A 16,937-nucleotide genomic window follows, 5' to 3' on the forward strand; every position below is an offset into this window, starting at 1 on the left:
TTGTTCATGCCTTAATATTTTGCTTTAAGGTCAAGAGACATGCAAAACAGACATGGTCCTAAAATCTAGAAGGGACCTGAGGGATCATTTACTTTAGTTCCATCATTTTATGAGGAAAGCAAAGGTCAGAGATATCAAGTGATGTGTCCATTCATACAGCTAGTTAGCAATAAATATGAGATTCTTCAATTCAATTAAACAAGCATTTATTAAATCCTCATTTATTAAGTATATGCATCATACTAAGGATACAGACAAAAACTTTCTAAGACTTCTCCATGAAGAGAGAAGTTGTATGTTTAACTGAAATTCTCATTTCTCAATAACATCATGAAAAACATTTATGAATTAATAATTCATAAATTGAGAAGAAAAGCAACATTGGAGTGCATAAATTAAACTTTATTATAGGAACAAGGATGTTTGATAATCATGATCAGGAACATAATTTTGTGGGTTTGCTAAAAATAACATGCATTGTTAGTGTAGGCACAGGACTTGTGACTACTCCAGTTCTGGGTATTCTCTGAAGGACAGTCCCACTACTTTTTTTTTTTTTTTTTTGCAAAGCAAATGGGGTTAAGTGGCTTGCCCAAGGCCACAGAGCTAGGTAATTATTAAATGAGGCCAGATTTGAACTCAGGTACTACTAACTCTAGGGCTGGTGCTCTATCCACTGCACCACCTAGCCACCCCAGTCCCACTAGTAATATAGGTTAATACTCTCTCTGCAATTTATAGGGTAGCTTATGAATCCTTTTTGACTTGCTTGACACAAAGCCAAAGTGTGTCAGTTTTCTTGGTTGTCTATTATGCTGTATTTTTAATGTGGTTTTCAATTGAAATTTTATTTAATTTTTCCAATTTCTAGCAAAAGTAGTTTTCAACATTCATTCATTTGCACATTTATGAGTTCTACATTTTGCTACCATTTATCCTTCCCTAACTACTCCCCCCATGGCAGCAAACAGCCTGGGTAAAAATTGTACACATTTAATCATATTTAACATATTTCCACATTAGTCATGCTGTAAGAGGAATTAGAACTAAAGATGGAAAAATATGAGAAAGGAAAAAATATGAAGTTTTAAAAGGAGTGAACATTGTAAACTTTGTTCTGCATTCAGAACCCATAGTTTTTCTTTGGATGTGGATGGCATTTTCCTTGTCTCCCAGGATCATCTTTGACCTTGAACTGCTGAGAGTTGTGTCCAACATAGCTGATCATTGTCAACGTGTACAATGTTTTCTTGGTTCTGCTCACTTTTGCTCAGCATCAGTTCATGCAAGTCTTTCCATGCTTCTCTAAAGCCTGGCTGCTTCTGATTTCTTCAGAACAATCATACTCCATAATATTTGTTCAGCCATTCCCCAAATGGTGGACATTTCCTCAATTTTCAATTCTTTGTCACTTCAAAAAGAGCTGCTAATAAAATTTTTTGAACATGTAAAACTTTTACTATTTTTTTCTTTTGGACATGTCTAGTATTTGTATTGCTGGATCAAAGAAAAGGTGCAGTTTTATTGCTCTTTGGGCCTATTTTTTCCAGATTGCACTAAAGAAAGGATGGGTAAGTTCACAACTCCACCAACATTGCCTAATTGTTCCAAGTTTCCCATCCTCTACAAAATGGATCATTTTCCTTTTTGTCATCTTAGTCAATCTGATAAGTTGTGAGGTGCTACCTCAGAGTGGTTTTAATTCACATTTCTCTTAATGATTTGGAGCATTTTTATGAGTATAAATAACTTTTATTTCTTCATCTGAAAACTTCCTGTTCACATCCTTTGATCATTTATCAATTGGGGAATGACTTGTGATTTTATAAATTTGATTTAATTTTCTATGTATTTTAGAAATGAATCCTTTTACAGCCTGTGAAAATTACCTAGTTTTCTGCTTCCTTTTAATCCTGACTGCTTTGGGTTTTTTCAGGCAAACCTTTTTTTAATTTAATATAATCAAAATCAACCATTTTGCAGTTTATAATATTCTCTATTTCTCATTTAGTCATGAACTTTTCTCCGTAGATGTGACAAATAGAGTATTTCTTATTCTCTTAATTGGTTTATGGTAGCACCCTTTAAATTTTTTTAAAAGAATTCCAGATCTTTTTTCCTAAAAGGTTCTGTTCTAAAAAGCAAAATGACCCAGCACTATTTATACTCATTCATTTCAGTACTCATTTTCTTCAGATAATTATATGATGTTTGGTTTTGAAATATGGTATCAGCCACAAAATAAGCTGGTTGTAAACCAATCTGGTTTGTCTAACACATAGAAATATAATAGCTGACATATGTTTATTTATTCTCAGTTTGTAAAATGCTTTATATATGTTATCTCACTGGATCTTCACAACTTTGTAGGAGCAGTATAGCAGAGGGCATCATTCCCATTTTATAGATAAGGGAAATGAATCTTACAGAACTGTTAAGACTAAGACTCCTCAGATCATACAGCCTGTGTTTGTGTGTGTGTGTGTGTGTGTGTGTGTGTGTGTGTGTGTGTCAGAGCTAATACTGGAACCCAGATTATCTTATTCCATATCCAGTATCTTTTTTCAACATATTCCAGGTGCCTGACAGTATAAATTACCTGCTTTTAGAAAAGGAAATTTCATCTTAATTTTATGATGCTATAACAAAGACAGGCAAATATTCAGGATTGGTAGTCTTCAAAAGAAAAATGAAAAGTTCATTTCAAATCTGCTAATGGTTCCCAAATTTTGATTTTGTACATGATTTAATAAGATTATTTAGCAAATGGAATGTTTAGCCTCTAACAAAAATGCTCTCTCTCTTCTTGGGTCTGTTTCTACAACAGGGACCAGTAATCACCTACCCATTGTACAGTTAAGAAATGTTCCCAGAAGCTACTGATAAGACAATACAGAGAGAGTCTCAGGAGAAAAAGTAAAGGAAGCTGCCAACTGCAAAATAGGCTAGAATAGGGGACTAGGTAGAAACAAGTAGTGCAGCTTCAAAGTTCAGTATTCTTTCTAGTCCAGTACACACCTGGTTATTACTCAGATGCATATTATGGGTTCATTCCAACTCCAAATGCTTCATTACTAGATATGGTACTACACAATTAAAGCATTTAATCCCAGAAATTGAGAATAGCACATTTTATTAAAATGAGGAATATCCAAAAGAGATATCAAAAAAAAAAAAAAAAAAAAAAACACAGCTAACAGCAGGTTTGATATCCAAGCCTTGATTACACTGATTTAATTTGAGGAACCATTCGCCCACCCCACCCCCACCTTCCCTGTTGCTCTGCAAGTTTGATCAATTCATTCTTCTCCTTTGTATCTCAGTATAGAGGCATTGGGAAATTGAAAAAGTTAAGCCTAAACCAGTTCAGTGGTATCCTTTTAAAACTTTCTTGTTTTGTTATTTTAACAGTTATGCTTCAACTTGAAACATGATGGATAACCAAGAATTAACTATGTTGATTTTAAGTAGCAAATTCCTTTCTTTAGAGATCTTTTGACAGGTTTTTAACCATGAACTCCCCACCCCAAGATGAAAATAAAAAATCCAACAGGCCATATAAAGAAACTGCAGCAATGCATTTATTGGAAATTAATCAGACATTACATAAATTTGATGGAGATAAAACAGAGCAATGCACAACTGGTGCAACCTAAAAATCACAGAGAGAAAAAAAGTTCATTTTCATAGAATATCTGAGTCACTTTTATTTCTAAACACTATCTCCTGCAGGTTCCCAAGGTGGCAAAAATTCATTAAACAAAATCACAGAGGAGCCTTGTCTTCAGCAAACATAGGTGTAATTCAGCACAGTGAAAATATGATGCTCCATGTCTATACACTTTAAATAAATCCTGGTTCCAGGGCATAACAGAAATATATGTAGTCTATCAATGCATTGATTAAATTCAAAAATAGGAAAGAAACCTCTCTATTGCCAGAGAAATAATCCTGCTCCAAGGAATCAATCAGTTGGTTGTCCAGATTTCATAAAGTACCTAGATTTTCCATCTAATGAAAGAGAACTTTAACTTACAGAACTTTATTAATAAGACTTTTTCTTCAGATACACAAAAAAAATGTATTATGGCACAGGTACAATTGTAATTGGATTCATGACAATAATACACAAATAAGGTTCAGAGGTGGATGGGTTTCAGCACATCTTTCTCTCGTTATTTTATACATTCATTGCAAGGTAAACTTCTCACTGAAGAGAGACAGTCCTGGCAATGAGTTAGTAATTATATAAAAGTACTTTAAAAGAAAACAGGGATCTTAAGTCCTGCTGAAAAGCAAAAATTGCTACATCGTTTACTGAGTCTCCTTTTGTAGATGCTATTTGAGAATTGATTCTTTATATGGCAAAAATGAATGTGTGGAGGGATTGGGATTGAGGACTGACTAATTGCCTTCCATACATACTATATGACTGAAGATTTGTGTTTTAAAAGTGTGTGGATAAAATGTTAGGAGTCAGAATTTAGAATGCTAGTCCTGGGTTTGGGTATGAGGCTACATTTTCCATTCCCATTAAGAGATTTTTAAAAAGAAGTTTGTCCTAATTCAATTCATAGTTTTGTTAAATTTTACATGAAAAGAAGAAGAAAATCATAGTCTACTTAATTCTGTCAACTGAGAATAAAAATACCATATTGTAACAACATGGCACTTATAGAAAGCCAAGTAATGCTGGCAGAGAAAAATCTGAGTTTCCTTCTTTTCAGACCTTTTTCAAAGCAGCTAGAACAAAAACTGGAATTTTGAAATGGATTTGGATAGGAAGAAAGTAAATCCTTATTATTGACTGTGTTTACATAGCACCAAGTAAAGGGGAAGTTCACACTTACTGGGTTACTTTGAGGAACAAATGTAGATGGACTAGACATTCAAGGTTCCAAAGCAGATGCTCTTTTGGGGCCAGATTAACCTAGTTTGGCTGTCAACATTGGTCCAGTTAACCATGTAATTAAACTCCTCCCCTTACCTTGGGCATTCCAGGCACAATATCTTTGTATTCTATATAGCCACATTGCTAAAAAATGATGCCAACCCCAAGTGAACATGCATGTGGAAGCAACATGCTAAAGATGCCACATATAAGCAGGGGTGGATATGTACCACATTCCCTGAAAACTCACATGAAAGTGACTGCCAGTTACAGTCATAATCCTCCCATAAGTTAGTCAGTAGAATTTATAACAGGCACATATGCATTTACACAGATTCTCAATCAAAAAAAAGTGAAACATGCTGTTCTTTGGAGAAAAAATACATTCATTTCTTCAAGTATTATTCAATTATATAAAGACACAACATCTTTATTTCACTACAAAGACAAAAAGATTTCACATGTGTGCAGAGAAGTTTTGCTTTTTCTTCCCCTTGGTTAAGTTTATAATTTTTAAAATTTGCTCTAAATATACACCTACTTGTCTTATTCAAAAGCATGAATTATTTTTTAATTTTCCTTAATGTCTATGTACAAATCAATAACAGCAACAAAAAAACCCAGCATAAATGCTTTTAATAGTTAGGGATTTGCATATTTGCATTAAAGGCTCACTTAATACTACTGGAGATTCCAAACTAATTTTATGTGATTCCTCCATTGAGTCTCCCAAGACTGTCCAGCAGCATACATATGACTGACTTCCTTGCCTGTAGTATCTTAAAATGCACTGCCTGGTGAGGTGGCAATTCTGAAATTATGGCTTATTTCCTGTTCTTGCCTTATTATTTGGGTTACAGTTGACTTCCCTCAGCAGCAGTTCACAGTCAGCCAGGGCATCTGCTGGTAAGTGCTTCCTGATCTGTTCCACAGTCTTCTGGTAGGACAATTTCTCCTGCTCCAGGGATCGGATTAAGGACTTCATTTTGGTCTCTCGAGTCAAAAGATTTTCAAGGCTGGACTCTAAGCTCTGGATTTTTGCATGAGCCACCTGTTTAAAAATTTTAAAACATATACACACATATATTGTGTAAACTTATATACATATACACATACATATATATTTTAAATTTTATTCTAAATGATACTGATTCTTACCATCACAGAATGTTAGAATTGGTAGGAGAAACTCTCTAATCCAACCCATTCATATTGTAAGGTAATTTTATCAAGGAATCAAATCTTATATTTATTCAGTCTTATGTGTTATGCCTTTATGAAATACTACAAAAATCAGGGACTTTGGAATGGGAAGTTGAAAATTGTTGCAGAGTTCAAGAGGCCCTGGACATTGGTGCAACAAAACCAAATAGAAACAGAGTCAAGTACATATTCTGTCTAAGCTTTCTTCTAGAAGTATACCACATTACCAAACATTTTAGAATAAGAAATCCGAGTTAGCTCTAAAGGTGAGGTTTAGTCTAACTCTGGGGAACCAGTCATCAGGTATTAATCAACCTAAATGTGCAACTCAATTTTCCTGCTGGTTCAATCCTGTTTTTCACAGTGTTTGGAAGAAAACAGATTGATATTATATATCAGAGATATATATTAAGGATATGAACCAGAAAAATATGGACATTTATAAACATGAACTTTCTCCATCCTATGGCTAGCATTTCCAGTCTTTCTCAATGCTCTGAGAAATTCTCTTAATCTTACTTTTTTATATCCATCCATATTCTTCATCCTATTCTACTTTCCTCTTTACCTTATTTTATTGTTAACAAATTTTCTTACCTCCTCTCTCTCTTCCTGTCAAAGATTTTACATTCATAAAAACCTGACTTTCTTCCAAAAATATTGCAAATAAGACTACTTTCTCCAGTACAGGTTGCACCTCCTCTCATTTGCTATGAAATACGAGGCAAGAGAAAGAGAAGGCATATATATTCCTTCCTCCTTATTGCTCAAGATTCCATCTCTGCCCTTGCCACCCAGAAACTTCCCTTTTCTTGAGGTTTTCTCCATTCATCTTTATTAACTGGTCCAGAGTCTTCTAAAAATTATGAACTCAACTCTAACTCATTCTTCCTCATTCCTCAGGAAACTCACTATCTGGTTCAGCATTCCAGTGATTCCCCAACCTTACAGGAAATATGATTATTCTTATTTTGCAAAAGGTAATTTGAAGTTTTGTTATGCAAAGTTTCTTGCTGAATGTGTTTGGGGACTCCAAAAACAGATGTTTAAGGCTTTTTTTTAATTTCATTTTTAATGTAATTGGACTCTTGTGTGGAAAAGTCTACATGAAGTAAATCATGCCCAGATCCATTCTCAGGGTGTCAATTTTATCATCTTAATTGTACTTAGGTGCAGAACTAGTATGCTCTTGAAGATACTGCATGGGCTACTTTTTCTACAGCATTCGTTGTACAATAACAATTCTAGAAAAGACAGCATACTTTACTGATGCTTATCTGATAAACACTCCTGGCTTATTAGAAGGTTTTTGGTGATGAATGAAACTTTTGAGGGGTTTTGTGTATGTAAATGAGTACAATTTACACTAATGTTGTGGTAATACCTATTTTCATCTATAAACAGTTAAATATGTACACAGGCCTAATTTTAAGACTGCCTTCTTTGTTTTATTTGAACTATGCTGACTGGGTCCACTATAAATTTATACTAATTATAATGAATTCAAACAATTTCAAGATAATTATTTTACTCTTTTCTAATGCATTTTTTATTATACACTTTGATTATACAAAGTTCAAAACTTTGTCCTCTCTCAAGCTTCTTATATGACTCTTCCTCTAATCTATCAGATTCCACTTGTCCACTGTCTCACCAACTACCTTGATGTCCAAATCACAGTCCACCCAGATGCTTTAACTCTTTCATCTCCAAAGCCATTGACCTGGGGACCCCTGCTGCCTTCGTTGGTAACTACTTAAAGGTCAATTATTGGGGCGGCGAGGTGGCACAGTGGATAGAGCACCGGCCCTGGAGTCAGGAGTACCTGAGTTCAAATCTGGCCTCAGACACTTAATAATTACCTAGCTGTGTGGCCTTGGGCAAGTCACTTAACCCCATTTGCCTTGCAAAAACCTTAAAAAAAAAAGGTCAATTCTTTCAGGAAGGGTCCACATTTTTACTTCACTTTCTACTCCTTGACCATCTCCTCCATAGTCACTCAGAAAATCATATGCTACCTACAGGAAAGGCCAACCAGCCAAAATGAAGCAGCAAAGCAATCTGACAGAGAGACAAGAAGCAACATGTACCAGGCTAGTGAAAACACAATTACCACCACCTTCATTCAGGTCCTGAAGGACCTGATCTGTTAAAGTACTTCAAGACCTTGATCAATTTGATAAGTGAGTGAAAGGACTGTAGCAGGGAAACAAGAGGCTCATCAGCAAACTACTCATGAAATAATTTAGATGTAAGGTGATAAGGACATGTACCAGGCAAGTAGTGTCAGAGAAATGAAGAAAGCATATACAAGAGATGTTGAAAAGATAGAAATGATAGGATTTGACAACTGTTTGGATATGAAGAGTTAGTGAGGAGGTGAGGATGGCATGTAGATTGCAAACCCATATGATGGTGCCCTGGACAACTGGAGGGAAATTAAGAAGAGGAGATTTTTGAGGGGGGAACAAATGAGTTTAGTTTTCTATGTTGAGTTTAAGATGTCTACAGCACATCCAGATTGAGATATCTAGTAGGCAGTTTGAAATAAGGGCATAAAGAGGTTAATAAAGAGAATAGGGTTGGAGCAATCTGAGAATCAACTGCATAGGGATGATAACAGGAATTTACCAAAGCTGAATGAGATCTCCAAATGAAACAGCAAAGGGGAAAAAAGATGGCTCAGGAGAAATCCCTGGAGGGACATTCATGGTTAACAAACATGACATGGATAAAGGACCAACAAAGGAGACTGAGAAGGCAGGTAGGAGGAGACCTACTAGTAGAGAATACTGTCTCAAAAATATAAAGGAAAGCAATTATCAAGGAGAGAGGATGATCCACAGTGCAAATGACTGCAAAGAGATCAAGAAGGATGAGGACTGGGGAAAAGATCACTGGATTTGGTGATTAACATATCGTTGGTAACAGAAGAGAGCAGTGTCAATTGAATGAGGAGGTCATGAGGAAAAATGAAGAAAATTAAGAAGGGAGTAAGATGAAAGAAAGTAAAGATATCAGTTGACGATCACCTTTTCAAAAAGGTTAGAAAAAGGAGAAGAAATATAGAACAACAGCCATTATTGAACAATACAGAACGAGAGAGAGCGAGAGCGAGATATTAAATATCTACAGGAAAACAACATTGGAAGACTTTAGAACTCTGATCAATGCAGTGACTAATCACGACTTTAAAAAAATAATTAAATATACCTTCCCCATATTCTTTCCCTCTAGCCTTATCCTACCCCTTCTTTTAAGTCATGCTCATTTCTCCTCCATTGACTTCTACCACTTCTGATCTCTTATAGTGCTTCCTGTCAGTACCACTTATTCAAGCTCTTACTCATATACTACCTTGTATTCTTGGGTATACCTTTGTCAACAAGGAGAGATGAAGCTTCCAAAGAACAGGAATCACTTATACCATATTAGCTTCTCTGTATCTTCCACAGAATTTAATTAAAATGAACAGGTACATGTAGAATTGGCTCTTAACATTTGTTGGAGTTCATTTGCATCTCTCCAAAGAGTTCAGAGAGTTGTACATAGAGTAGATTCTAAATAAATGATTGTTAAATTAATCTTTATCTGTTTACCTGTAATTTTTCCAACAAGTCCATGTTCTGTCTCTTCAGCTGGTTATTAGCCTTCTCTAGTTTTTCTAGAGGCTCACTCTCATCACAAGAATGGGTTGACTCCTGCAGTTCATCTTGTAGCACATGATATTCCACCTCATATGCATGAAGCTGTTTAGAAATGTCCATCTCAAAAACCTGTGATAAAAATTCTGCATGTTAACATGGGCTATACATGACATGGACTTCACTAGTACAAAGGATTTAGAGATCACATAACTGCAAAATGCATAAAATATCTGGCATAAAATATCTGGAAGTCAATCTACCAAGGTATACTTAAGGCGTCTAGAAATATAAATGCAACTAAAGTATAAATCCTATTTCTTTTAAATTACAATTAAATAAAGAATACAAATAATTAAGGGAAACTTAATTGCTCCTAGTTGAGCCATGTCAATATAATTTAAATTTAGTGCTATATCACTCAAATTACCAAAAGGGCATTTTATAGATTAAAACAAAGGAAAAACACAATTCATTTGAAAGAATTAAAATCTAAAAATTCTGAAAGGAAATAATGAAAAAGTAGTAATTGTCTCCCAACTGTTAGTCTCCTCAGCTTTTGTATAATTTCTGCTCTAGGACTCTGCTCCTTTGTAGCCAGAAAGGTAATAGTACTATCCTCTTCTCATGGTCTTTGTTGATAGGGACTACTTGGTGTCATGACTCCTCACTCTCCTTAACTATTCCAGGAACAGTAGTACCAGCATAGTCACTGTCAAAACTCATTCACATTTTTGTTTCTAGACTCAAATTACAAGAGATCAAGTTTTTTTCTCTGTAGAGAATTCATCATAATCTCATTCTTGACCCAAGTGGGTTTTTAGACTGGACTCTCTATTCAATTAGGGTGACCTATTCCTTATCTCTGTCTAGATCTTATATCCTTAGGTATACCTTAAGGTGTCCTTCTCAAAGGGACCATGTTTATGCTCTCTTAACCATCTTAATTGGTACATAAAATTTTATATCATGAAACAGTCATCCTTAATATTGTCTCTGTATTTGTATTTTTCCCTCCAGGCTAAAGCTATATATCCTTCATCCAGGCATTTACTATTGTTACATTTGGGTCTCCTGAATCCAATGCAGCCAAAAATCATTTCCTAAAGTTCTCAATGTAGTAGAAAGAGCACTGAATAACTTTGAGAATAATTTACAGCTCTAAAATTTTAATTCATTTGTAATATGGGTCAAGGTGACAATTAGGAAAACCTGAGGGAAAAGAACTTAGGGAATGACTGTTGAGCCTCTTCCAAGAGTCAACAGGAAACTGTTTACAAGAAATGCAAAGATTCAACTGACAAATTCTTTTGTGCCTTGAATTGAACTGGTAAATCTAAGACTTGTTATATAATTATCATAAGAAGTTTGTTTAAAAATTAAATATCTAGGCTCCAAGATCTTATAGATCATCAGGAGGGAAACCATTAAACAAATTACTCACTTGCCTTTTTCCACAATCAGAAAGACCCTTGTTCAAAGTGCCTCCTCTGACACATACTGACTATGTGACCATGGAGAAGTCACTTAAACTATTAATGCCCCAGTAACTGCTTTAAAGCTCCAAGTCATAAAAGTGCTGCTGATCTGCATTGATTCATTAATAATGGAGCTGGCTAGTTTCCTCGCTGGGAGTTCTCATCATCAATGAAATCACAGGTGTAGTTTGAAAAGAAAATCCTGATGTCAGTTTTTTTTTTTAAATTACATCTTACCTGAGTAATGATTTTTTCCATTTCAGATGTATTCATATCTGGTATTGTGTTTTTAAGAAACTCCACTATATTTTCAAAATTTTCACATTCCATTATGAGGGTTTCTTGGTTGCTTAGTAGACTAAGTGCCACTTTAAATATAACATCAGTTCCCTGAAGGAAAATAATATCTAAAAACAAAAAAACAAGAAAATTATTTTAATCAGATTTTTAATAATGATAAGACTAATACTCTCTGGTAAAAAAAAACTATTTCATATTAACACAGAAGATAGGCCAAGTAACATTTAAGATGTTTATTTTTTCTTAAAGAAATGAACTGTTAATTTATGGGAACTAAGCAAGTCTTTTTCAAAATGACTTAGGTTTAAATGCTTCAGAATTTTTTATTTAACTGTAGAAACCAAATATTTTCATTTTTTTCCTTTATTAAAGATTTTATTTATTTTGAGTTTTACAATTTTCCCCCCAATCTTATTTCCCTCCCCCAAGCCCCCCCACAGAAAGCAATTTGTCAGGTCTCTAATTTGTTTCCATGTTGTACACTGATCCAAATTAAGTATGATGAGAGAGAAATCATATCCTTAAGGAAGAAACAAAAAATATAAGAGATAACAAGATCAGACAATAATATACGTTTTGTTTTGTTTTTTCCTAAAGGGAATAGTCCTTGAACTTTGTTCAATCTCCACAGTTCTTCATCTGGATATAGATAGTATTCTCCATTACAGGCAGCCCAAAATTGTCCCTGGTTGTTGTACTGATAGAATGAGCAAGTCCATCAAGGTTGATCATCGCCCCCATGTTGCTGTTAGGGTGTACAGTATTTTTCTAGTTCTGCTCATTTCACTCAGCATCAGTTCATGCAAATCCTTCCAGGCTTCCCTGAATTCCCATTCCTCCTGGTTTCTAATAGAACAATAGTGTTCCATGACATACATATACAACAGTTTGCTAAGCCATTCCCCAATTGAAGAACATTTACTTGATTTCCAATTCTTTGCCACCACAAACAGGGCTGCTATGAATATTTTTGTACAAGTGATGTTTTTACCCTTTTTCATCATCTCTTCAGGGTATAGACCCAGTAGTGGTATTGCTGGATCAAAGGGTATGCCCATTTTTGTTGCCCTTTGGGCGTGGTTCCAAATTTCTCTCCAGAAAGGTTGGATGAGTTCACAGCTCCACCAACAGTGTAATAGTGTCCCAGATTTCCCATAATCCTCCCAGCAATGATCATTATCCTTTCTGGTCATACTGGCCAGTCTGAGAGGTGTGAGGTGGTACCTCAGAGAAGCTTTAATTTGCATTTCTCTAATAATTAATGATTTAGAGCAATTTTTCATATGACCATGGATTGCTCTGATCTCCTCATCTGTAAACTGCCTTTGCATATCCTTTGACCATTTGCCAACTGGGAAATGGCTTATTTAAAAAAAAAATAATGACTCAGTTCTCTGTATATTTTAGAAATTAGTCCTTTGTCAGAATCAAGAGTTGTAAAGATTGCTTTCCAGTTTACTGCATTTCTTTTGATCTTGGTTACAGTGGTTTTATCTGTGCAAAAGCTTTTTAATTTAATGTAATCAAATCATCTAGTTTGTTTTTGGTGATGTTCTCCATCTCTTCCTTAGTCATAAACTGTTCCACTTTCCATAGACCTGACAGGTAAACTAGTCCTTGATCTTCGAATTTGCTTACAGTATTGTTTTATATATGTAAATCCTGTATCTATTTGGATCTTATCTTGGTAATGGGTATGAGGTGTTGGTCTAATCCAAGTTTCTTCCATACTAACTTCCAATTTTTCCAGCAATTTTTATCAAAGAGAGTTTTTATCTCAATAGCTGGACTCTTTGGGAGAAACCAAATATTTTCAATAAAAATTGTTGATAAAGCCACAATGAAAATCCAAATTATATACATATTTGCATATACCTGTATCTATGTCTATAAAGATTTACTAACAAATCCTTTATATATTTTAAAAACATAAATCCTCAAAGTCAATGCAACACCTTGTAAAAAAGGAAAAGCACTTAATATCTGAAAGCATTCCTCTTCACAGCAGGAAATATAACAAATAATATAACTAATTACAACTAAACCATTATCATCATTATAAAAAGCAAATAAACAAATGAGCCAAACCATTTACTATACCAACATCACAGTGAGAGATAAAAAAGGGAACTTTTCCCTCTTATTAATCAAGTTAAAAACATACCCTAAATAGGAGGATAAGGAAAAGCAAATATTACCTAATATAACACAGGAAACATGATGGGAATAAAACAGCTATCATTTAATATGACACTCTTCAATAAAACAACTCAAATTCATGGAGTGTTTAAAAATTTTCAAAATGTTTTCTCCAGTGTCCCAATGTCAAATGCATTACATGTTTTATTATCTCTGATTTATAAAGAATACTGAATCACTGAAAGTAAGTGACTTGCTAAAGGTTATACAGTTAGTTAATGAAAAAAATCAGGATTCTAACTCATTTCATATTTCATATTTTTCTTTCCATTAATTCATACATGTTACTATCCTATTATGTTAAATAAATAGTATCCTTGCACTAATCTGCAATTCCATCCTAGTGTACAAATGCAACCTATTTCACTACCTTGTTCAAAAACCTTCTCTGTATTGACTAGAGAATAAAATGAAGATTCCTTAGCCTAGCATTTAAGGGTCTCTATACTCTGGTTCCATCTATCTTTCTAGTATTATTTCCTATGCGTGTGACATCTTTCGGGCCAACTAGAGTATTAGCCATTTCCTCCCTATATATATTAGCACAAGCTGTCATGCATGCCTAAAATGGGTTCTTCCTCACCTTTTAAATTCATCTCTTTCTTCAAAGAAAATTTTGGGTACTGTATTGTCATTAAAAAACAACAAGATTTTTGAGCTGGTTCAATTCCATCTTACAGATAAGAAAAACGAGACCCAGGGAGGCTATTTGACTTGCCAGAAATGACACAGATGGCCTCCTTCATCAAGTCCTGGTCCCTCAAATTATATAGATCTTTCATGTGCACCTAATTCGCCCCCACTTTGTTCAATACCTATCTGGGTGCCTGTTAAACTACACCAAAGAGAGACTAGTAAGTTCTCTGAGGGCAGCACCTTCCTTTTTAAAACTCCTGGCATCTCCACCACCTCATAGAGTATCCTATTCAGCTCCAAAGGATCTGAATACACTTTCACTGAACTGAGTGAAAATAACTCAGTCTTTTGTAAAATTTTATAGTTTTTCAAAGTATTTTACAAAGATCCTGACAAAAATTCTGTACAACAAGCCATCTTATGATAGAAAAAATTAAGGGGGCACAACTGAGACTTGAATCTGAGGAATCAAATAAGGATTGTTTTCACTTTACCAAAGAAGATCAGCACTTAGGTTGATATGATTAACTTATGTCAACAATCTAGAACCCATGATCCTTCATCAGTGTGAGTACTCCAACCACCAGTGAAGCTCATAATCCCTCTCCCTGTCTTAGAAGGCTGCTGTCCTTTTTAGTTGCTTGAGCCAAAGGAAATTTCAAATCATTACTTTCTGGTGATCATGCTCTCTAAATTAGCTAGGCTGTTCTTCTGACAACTGGTACAAAAGTCTTCAACCACTACTTCAAACCTTTCCAGTTTGTAAGGACCAACCTGCTAAAACTGATGCACTGTTGACAAAGCTTTCAGAATATTTTCCATGATACAGACTTTAGTGGAAAATGACTAATGAAAAATAATTACTTTTATTTCCAGATCTCTACATACAGTAGGTAGACCAAGGATTTACAAAATACCCCCTGGATTGAAACTTGTTTTTGTCATAGAGCTTTGAAGTTTTATTGTACTAAAAAATTTTTTAAATTATTCTTGGCTCATAGGTCATACAAAAACAGGTGGTGAATCTCTGCCTGACCCCTCTTCTAAATAACTACGGAAGGGAGAGGGAGAAAAGGAAGAAGGGGAAAAAGTATTTCATTTTACTTAACTACCTGGATCAAAACTTCCTCCAATATGTCAGAAAAATAACACTGACTCAACAAGACCATAACTTGATGTTATGTGACCCAGCTCACAGAGATAAAATATGTTATAGGCAGGACGTGAACCAAGGTCTTCCTTACTCTAAGAATAATTCTCTTTCCACTATGTGATGCTGTAAGTTAAATACTTATCATCAAACATGTTTTTCCCATCCTGACTATTACAGTTTATTAGAATTCAAAGACGGAAACAACAAATGACATCATAAGAAAGCTCAAGCATACCCAAGAAAGTAACTTCCAGAATTCAAAGCTAGAAGTGATGAAAAGTGTTCTCCTTTTGAGGTACATAAGATATTTACCTAATGAAATGTCATATTGATCTAAGTGAACTCTTTCTGAAATGAGAAAGGCTAGATTTTCTCTGAGGAAAGAAGAAGTGAAAAATGAAAGGATTAACAGAATGAAAAATTAAGGGAAACTGAACCACCAGAGGAAATTTCTTTTGAGAAAAGCTGTTATGTCAATGAAAAAAATAAAAGGTCTTTCAGGAAAGCTTGATTCAATGGTTTTCAGTTTGATGTCATCTTTTAGATGGGTTTAATTTATGAATTTTATTTTCTTCTGAAGAAAAAACTCTAGAGAGCCTTTCAAAGAACATAGATACAAATACTATCTTTGCTAATTATGAACATGGATAGCTAAACATGAGAAAAAGGCGAGCCCTCTATGAAAGCACAGAATTACTGAGAAATAATATTAAAAAAATATCAAGTACCTTTAGTGTGTAAAGGTATGAGGAAAAATGCAGAATTTAAGCAAGACATGAACCCTAACTTCCCAGAGCTTACAATCTAATAGAAGGAAAAGTTCTATACACAGAGAACTATAATTTATAATAATACATGATGCATGCATTAGAAAGAGACTAAACAAAAGGCAGGTCTGAAAGAAAAGTTTATTATCAAACACAATGAGGCAGAAAAAGCACTAGATTATTAATCAGAAGACAGTTTGAGTCCTAGCTCCAACATTTATTAACTGTGAGACTATAGATAAGTCACTGGATTGCTTTGAAGCTCCTCATCTGTAAAATTGAAATAATAATAGTTCCACTACATAATACACATATGTTTTTTGGAAAGAAGTTGGCAAATTTGTTGCAGAAACAGTAAAATATGACTGACTGTAAATGTTATATCCATGTGAATTATGAGGAGGCAGCATTTTGGTTGAGTCTCAAAGAAGGGTAAGAATACAATAGGAAAAAGAAAGGAAGGGAAAGCATTTATTTTAAAGTTTATTCTACTCTTTACATATATCACTGGATCTTCATAACAATCTTCTCATATTTGGGGTTATACTAAGGCTTTGAATATAAAACTATAAATAAAATTCCAACTGTGACTAAAATACTGTGCCTACCTCCCTCTATTTCTCCGCAAAAAGAAGCTGATTTTGAAAACTGACTCTTTAACACTGA

General features: G+C 34.5%; 1 protein-coding gene across 3 annotated transcripts in view; it reads right to left on the minus strand.

Annotated features, from left to right (window-relative positions):
• Window positions 1-3,546: 3,546 nt before the first annotated feature.
• Window positions 3,547-16,937, minus strand: part of TBC1D4 (TBC1 domain family member 4) — a 196,179-nt gene continuing 182,788 nt past the window's right edge. For 2 of the 3 annotated variants that reach the window (XM_074191812.1, XM_074191811.1), the window contains 3 exons: window positions 11,454-11,623; window positions 9,694-9,870; window positions 3,547-5,942 (listed from right to left, as the gene is read on the minus strand). In XM_074191812.1, the coding sequence (XP_074047913.1) occupies window positions 5,709-5,942; window positions 9,694-9,870; window positions 11,454-11,623 (581 nt within the window). In that variant the 3' untranslated portion in view covers window positions 3,547-5,708. The remainder of the gene's footprint in view (window positions 5,943-9,693; window positions 9,871-11,453; window positions 11,624-16,937) is intronic. The other variant, XM_074191813.1, reaches the window with a different exon arrangement.

This window comes from Macrotis lagotis, chromosome 6 (assembly GCF_037893015.1).
Source record: "Macrotis lagotis isolate mMagLag1 chromosome 6, bilby.v1.9.chrom.fasta, whole genome shotgun sequence".
NCBI lineage: Eukaryota > Metazoa > Chordata > Mammalia > Peramelemorphia > Peramelidae > Macrotis > Macrotis lagotis.